The sequence below is a fragment of the Tachysurus fulvidraco genome, chromosome 13 (assembly GCF_022655615.1).
Source record: "Tachysurus fulvidraco isolate hzauxx_2018 chromosome 13, HZAU_PFXX_2.0, whole genome shotgun sequence".
In the NCBI taxonomy this organism is placed as follows: Eukaryota; Metazoa; Chordata; class Actinopteri; order Siluriformes; family Bagridae; genus Tachysurus; species Tachysurus fulvidraco.
The window spans coordinates 24,714,609-24,722,027 of NC_062530.1; the positions used below are offsets into that span (position 1 = coordinate 24,714,609).

Here is a 7,419-nt window from a genome sequence, read left to right on the forward strand (position 1 = left end):
AAAGAACCTGATCTAATATAAACTGTCTAGCTGTCTGCTTCTTAATCTAAAGCTGCTCACTGAAATGGACAAACCAAAGACCCTGGAACACCATTAGCAGTGTCCATGAGACAGAAATAGCAAAGATTTAATCAAGACTTGGGTTATTTTTGGGGAATGTGATGATATTGTCATTAGTAGACATGGAAAGGTAAAAGATCATGTGACAAACTTCTTTTTCTTCTTAGTAATACTTTCAAAGTTCCAGATATGAATACAATAACAATATATAACAAATCAATCTCCCGACTTCAATGTCTCAGATCAGTGATTTGCTCCTGCTCCCCAACAGGCCGCAACTTTGATAAAGACGGAGATCTGAAGGACTGGTGGACTATGTCCTCAACACAGAAGTTCCAGGAACTCTCAAAATGTATTGTGGACCAGTACAGCACCTTTTCCTGGGACCTGGCCAGTGGACAAAACGTATGATCTTATAATAGAACTCACTGATCCATAAAATGAGTACTTATTGGACCTCCTGAAATCCTGTTATTGTATTTAGTTCATAGAAATCTTAATCCGGGATAACATTTGTTGTTGTACTAATGTTACAATGATAATGATGATAAATAGCACCTTTTTGCCACACTTGGTCCATTTGCCCAGTGAAAAAAATAATAATATGGTGCTGTGTGGATTATTAAGGATAATTTGGACAAAATCATGAATTGACATATGAATGAATTGAATTTGAATTTGAGTATGAATTGAATTTATCATCTATTTAAGGGTCCAGTGAGCAGAAATCGTAGACTTAGCTTTTGTGTTGCTGCTTGACCGATGTTTTTGGGTATCTAGTGATTTGTGCTACACTCCTTTATCGTCATATCAGGCCTAAAGAAGTCACAGAAGATTCTCTTGTATGTGTCACTACACCGCTGGTGCCTTCTGCTGAGTCATTACCAGCCTTCTTTGCTGTCTTGTTATCCTCAAATTGTTTTCTGAGTAATCAATTGAGCTGAGATTTTCAGAAAAGGTAGAAAAGAGCTACAAATGACTGTTATTTTCCATCTCCTTTTCATCTTTTTCTTTTTCCATTTTCAGCTTAATGGGAATAACACGCTTGGGGAGAATATTGCTGACAATGGGGGCATTCGCCAGTCTTATCAAGTAAGTGCAGTACATTGTGGCCTTTGTGTCTTTGCTGCTGGTGCTGTGTGGGGGAAAAAAGGCTGTGCATATATTACATAAAGAATAAAACACTTTACCACTTTACTTCTGATTGGTACATCTGTTGGGTTCGCCAACACTGGAGACTCTTTCTTTGAGATGAACCTATTTGGGGATGTGGTAGCCTAGTGTTTAAGGTGTTGGACTACTCATTGGAAGTTCAAATCCCAGGTCTACCAAGGTGCCACTGTGGGACCCCTGAGTAAGGCCCTTAACACTCAGTATAAAGTGAAATAAAAATGTAAATCACTCTAAATGCCATAAATGTTAATCTGGTACTAATATCAGAGCTGCCCTTATAGGCAATCAGAATCGAGTGCTGTGCTGTGCTATAGAAACATTTGAAAAGCATTGAAAGTTGACATCTGCAAACAGTAATAGATATCAATAGCATTCCCACTTGAACATTTTTATTAGCTCAGTCTAAGATTAGTCGATTACAAAATGTTTGTAAAGTAGGACCTTGTAGGAAAACATTTCAGGACACACATTGAAATAGTTTATTCTGCTCTTATTTTGGATAATGTCCCCCACTCAGGTTGCGTTGAAAGTGTCTTAACTATGGCCTGAAGCAAAGGTTTAACTGAGAGCACATACTGTACAGTTTCTGCCAAAATAACTGCACACCAGATGGACAGATCCACAGAAAACTGAAATAAACCCAACGAAAGAAACGTGCAGGGTTATGGTCCTCTTAATCAGACCTCCAGCTAATTAAAGTGTTTATTTCAGGCATACCAGGACCACGTCAAGAAGCATGGGAAGGAAGCTCCGTTGCCTGGAATTGATCTTAACCATGAGCAACTCTTCTTCTTAAACTTTGCTCAGGTGAGAATGATTTAGTCAACAGAGAATCACTACCATGGACACCCACACACTATGGGTTCGTTCACTAATGCAGTGTTTAGTCTGTTCCTCTTTACTGTGGTTTCTTAACATAAAAACACTGCATTCATGTCCGGAGCAAAATTACCGGGACAAGACCATCTTGGAACGCAGACAACATGTTTCTTTAGCTGAACTGAGCTTTTGTGAGGCTCAAACTCACCACAAACTGTAGAAGTGCTGTGGAAAGTAAAATGAATTTTAAAGTTAAAAAAAAATTATGCTGGATCTAATAGACATACAGTAGAGTAATACCTCGAGATACGAGTTTAAATCATTCCGTTACCTCGCTCGTATCTCAAATTGCTCGTATCTCAAAGCAATTTTCCCCATTTAAATGAATTGAAATCCCATTAATCCGTTCCAGCTCGCAAAATTCCACTCCATTTGTATTGTTGATGTGTTTTAAATATGAAAAATGTACAGTACCTGTATTTATAAATGACAAATATTATGACATTATTACAAATGTAATTGCGACTTGAAGCTGAGGTTCACGTTAGCGTGTCTTCTCTCGTGGATCATTTTTCCTGAACGCATTTTTCTAATTATACAAATGATGGATCTGAATAAGTTCATTGTTTTGAGTATGATAAATGAGTCCCATTGAGCTCTGTTGGTTCTGCAGGTCTGGTGTGGAACGCATAGACCCGAACACGCCGTTAACTCCATTAAAACTGACGTCCACAGTCCAGGGAAATTCAGGTATGTCCGTCATTTCAGAAATTGATTTTCCCAGTTACGAGCTAATGATTGAATAATATCCGATTTGGATTCTGCCTGCAGGGTTCTCGGATCTTTGCAGAACTTCCCAGAGTTTGCCAAAGCTTTCAAGTGCCAGAAAAATGACTACATGTTGCCTGAAAAGATGTGCCGAGTGTGGTGATGACGCCGCATCCACGGACATTAAGGGCATTTAACAAGCCCTGACTTCACTCGTATGACCTCCTCGGTCCCAGACTAAGAAGGTCTGATGTTCTCCACAGGGTAGACTGTCTTCTCCGATGCATTTCAGTCATGTACAGACATGGGGTGCTTCCTTAGATCCACTCCTACATGTCAATTAATTAGTTAATTTTAGTCTGAAGAGATCATCATGTGATCTGTGGTGATCTTATTGTTTATAAGATGAAATGTAAAAGTATAGTCATATACTTAAAACTTTTTATGTTAATATCAAATCAAACTGTGAATCCGGGAGATCAGTAGCATTTTCTATGTTAAAGATGTATCACTATTCATTTAAACATGGCAACTTTAGTATGCTTTGGTTAGATGATATTTGTAATATTTTACAAAAAACAAAACAAAAAAAAAAACAAAAAAAAAAAAACAAACACAATACAGGCTGAAAATACAAAAAAATATTAAAGGTATATGAAATATAGACACAGGGATATACAGTATTAGAAATCACAGATTTTTAAAACATCATGTTAATATGGCTTGTTACTGCACTGGATGTTAGATTAAGAATAGTGCAGCAAACCTGAGTTGGAAATTTGTCGAAAGGCTACAGATTTATAATCGTGTAAGTCACCGATTTAATACTAAATTTTGAAGTGCTCGGTATATTATGGAACAAGCACTAATGATATTTTGAGATTTGATACTGTGTGATGAAATGATACGATGTCTAATATGCCAAGGGATATGAATCGTGTGCTTGTAAATGAGTTGTGTGTGTGTATGTGTTTGTGTGTGTGTGTGTGTGTGTGTGTATATGTGTGTATGTGTGTTAAAGATTCTACATACCTACTGTACCATCAATGCCACCAACGAGAGACTGCCTTAAGATAATCATGAGAGTCTGTTGCAAAATTACAAGCATTTTTTCTTTTACACATGTTCAGGTTCACATAAATAACAAAAACACTTGCTACTTATGCCAAAGAGGTGACAGTAAATACTCTCACTCTGTGCCCTTGTGAAAACCTCAAAGTAACGTATTATATTTGTCAGTGAAGCAAAATTTACAGTTCTGTGTTAAATTCTAAGGCACACTATGTTTTTTTATTTTTTTTAAAGCTATTTGAGCTATTTTGTCAATAGAAGCATTTCCTGTTAAAAACTAAACTAAACTAAATTATTATATATTATACCACAATTTTGTTAATAACCAATCACAGGCTTATATTTGTATATCCAAACTCTATAATCGTATATTGATCTAATAAAACCAGATTTCGGAAACATTTCTAAAAGGATTCTCTAACGTCCTGATTAGCGTATCATCTTCTATAAATAAAACCTTTATCAAATCGATCAACTTGTATAGCTACAATACTGATAACAAGAACAAACCTGTCATTATACAATACATACCAAATGCCAGCATTTATAATAGATGATTCAGCTACTGTGGTATAAAAGGAATAAAACACTATTCAGTGGTCACACTGCTGGAACTCTGCTGAAATCTAATGACTTCTGGTTTTATTTTCAGAAACCAGTCTGACAAAGCACTGCTTTCGAACCATTAAAACCATTATAAACCTGAACAACTGAGAACTGGAGCGCAGTTTTCAAAGCAAAGGCGAGTCATAAATATGAATTGGGTTCAGTTAATTAGTATTTAGTTTACAGTGTAATATTCATTTTAATATGTTTAGCTTTACATGTGCCTAAGACATCTGTACAGCGATTTATATTCCCCAGCTTCCTCTGCACGTTTTGAGCTTCTGTTTTTGACAAGCTATGAATAATTAATCACTGGATTTCTGACTGAACATTGTGTGTGTTACGGATTAACACGGTGACAACGATCGTGGGTTAAAACCCGACAACAAACGAAACCTTGAAAGTGATTTTTTTTCTCTGTTCCTTTGATAGCCTTTGTTTTCCTCCATGTAGTTTTACTTCACTGCTTTTCATTCGTTCGAACAGTTTGCTCCGAAAATAATCCATCTCAACTCGTACCCATGCAGACGGATATACCTCAGATGCCTGTATTTAGATACTTTGTAATATTATAAGAGCCTATTCAAGAGCAGAAAATTGTTTAATTAATAAATTGGCAATGTAAAAAAAATGTCTGGTGTATCCTTACTGACCATCATCATCATCACCTTCATCATCATCATAATCATCATCATCATCACCATCATCATCATCATCATCATCACCATCATCTCTCTCTCTCTCTCTCTCTCTCTCTCTCTCTCTCTCTCTCTCTCTCTCTCTCTCTCTCTCTCAATTTTTTATACTTTATTAGCACACAATGTTGCCAAAGAATCTCACAGAAATAAGAAAGAATAATAATAAAATAAATTAAAATATAATATAGTGCACAATAAATGACGGCTATGTGAGGCCAATTATGTATATATACAAAATCTCTCTCTCTATTATATTTACTTTCACTCAGTCCTTCTCTCTTGTCTCTATTCAACTCACATCGTCTGTCTGTCTGTCTGTCTGTCTGTCTGTCTGTCTGTCTGTCTGTCTGTCTGTCTCTCTCTCTCTCTCTCTCTCTCTCTGTCTCTCTCTCTCTCTCTCTCTCTCTCTCTCGGCTTGATTGTCTGTTTGGCTTGATTGTTAGCATACAATGTTATCAAAGCATCAAGATAGAAAAGGGAATTAAAGAAAAAATAAATAAAGAGTTATGTGAGGGAAATTATTTATATATATTATATAATATCTCTGATATTTACTCTTATCTCTCTGTCTGTGTACATCTTTCTCTCTGTATCTCTTTATCTTTTCTGTCTCCCAATCTTTTTTTATCTCTCTCTATTCATCTCACATTGTCAGTTTCTCTCTCTCTCTCTCTCTCTCTCTCTCTCTCTCTCTCTCTCTCTCTCTCTCTCTCTCTCTCTCTCTCTCTCTCTCTCTCTCTCTCTCTCTCTCTCTCTCTCTCTCTCTCTCTCTCTCTGTGTGTCTCTACTGTTTTCCTGGTAAAAGACCAGTCATTTAATTTGTTTAATTTGGGGACAAAAAGGTAAAGTCTGGGCCGTTACATCTAAGACACCATGACGTGCAGTAAGTTTGTTCTGTATTTAACAAGAAGAGCAAATTATCTAATATAAAACCTGAGAGCTGGATACTATGTCCGGGTTTATAGAGCAGCTTGAGATGCCTTTTTGCTGTTATCATACCACCATGTTCAAACCTTATCTGTGTTCCCAGCTAGCTGTAATGACTAATAAAGAGTTTCAGCTTACAGGTTATTTATCTGATGGTAGAAGCTACATAGAGGTGTGTAACTGGGTCATTTTTACAGCTCTGATCATCTCAGAAGATAAAATGCGTGAGTCCATTAGTTTCTAAAAAAACAGTACTGGAAAGTCTTTGATTGCTCTATAGCAGGCTTGCTGTCTCAGAGATGGAGAGAAATTCTGTAAAGAAGCTTTACCCTTAAAAATCATTATAAACCGAGCACCACGCTCAAAATGACTCCATTTACATTTAAAGAAGCATATTCCATTTCTAAGCCCTGTGGGATTCAGTGTGAATCCTGAATGCTTGACCTTTAACTATTACAATGCTATTTCATTCATTCATTCATTCATTCATTCATTCATCCATTTTCTACCGCTTATCCAAACTTCTCGGGTCACGGGGAGCCTGTGCCTATCTCAGGCGTCATCGGGCATCGAGGCAGGATACACCCTGGACAGAGTGCCAACCCATCGCAGGGCACACACACACTCTCATTCACTCACACACTCACACACTACGGACAACTTTCCAGAGATACCAATCAACCTACCATGGATGTCTTTGGACCGAGGGAGGAAACCAGAGTACCCGGAGGAAACCCCCGAGGCCCGGGGAGAACATGCAAACTCCACACACACAAGGCGGAGACGGGAATCAAACCCCCAACCCTGGAGGTGTGAGGCAAACATGCTAACCACTAAGCTAACCACTATTTATTTATTAGTTTTACATGAACACCATATTGATTAAAAACTATGGAATCTATAAAAGCGAAACAAGAAACACATCCACTTTGTGAAAGCTTATGTATTAAGACAAAAAATGGGTTACGTCTATAAGTTTTTCGCTACTGCAAAAGATTCAGAATTTAAAAATCAACATTGTTTTCTGTGGGATCTTATTTATAGCCTACCAGTAAACCTCCCACCACTAGCTGACCTCTAATTCTATCCCTGGTTTCTCTCTAGTGCCCAGTAGATGAATATGTTTGTGTCAGATGGATTTTGACAGCTCCCTGGACGAACCCATATCAGAGGTTTCAACTTACATCCTAGTCCAAGCCCTACTTTTTATTCATTTGTTTATTTATTTGGAAAACGCACAACTACTGGAGCATTTATTTTTGTTTAATGTCAACCATGATGAAAATAAGGGATAATC

At 37.2% G+C, this 7,419-nt stretch overlaps 1 protein-coding gene across 3 annotated transcripts in view; it reads left to right on the plus strand.

The window, feature by feature from the left end:
- The window catches only part of LOC113652724 (neprilysin), a 32,179-nt gene extending 28,745 nt beyond the window's left edge, over positions 1-3,434 (plus strand). For all 3 annotated transcript variants that reach the window (XM_027161970.2, XM_047822653.1, XM_027161973.2), the window contains exons 19-23: positions 332-465; positions 1,087-1,152; positions 1,945-2,040; positions 2,726-2,802; positions 2,884-3,434. In XM_027161970.2, the coding sequence (XP_027017771.1) occupies positions 332-465; positions 1,087-1,152; positions 1,945-2,040; positions 2,726-2,802; positions 2,884-2,983 (473 nt within the window). In that variant the 3' untranslated portion in view covers positions 2,984-3,434. The remainder of the gene's footprint in view (positions 1-331; positions 466-1,086; positions 1,153-1,944; positions 2,041-2,725; positions 2,803-2,883) is intronic.
- The last annotated feature ends 3,985 nt before the right edge of the window (positions 3,435-7,419 follow it).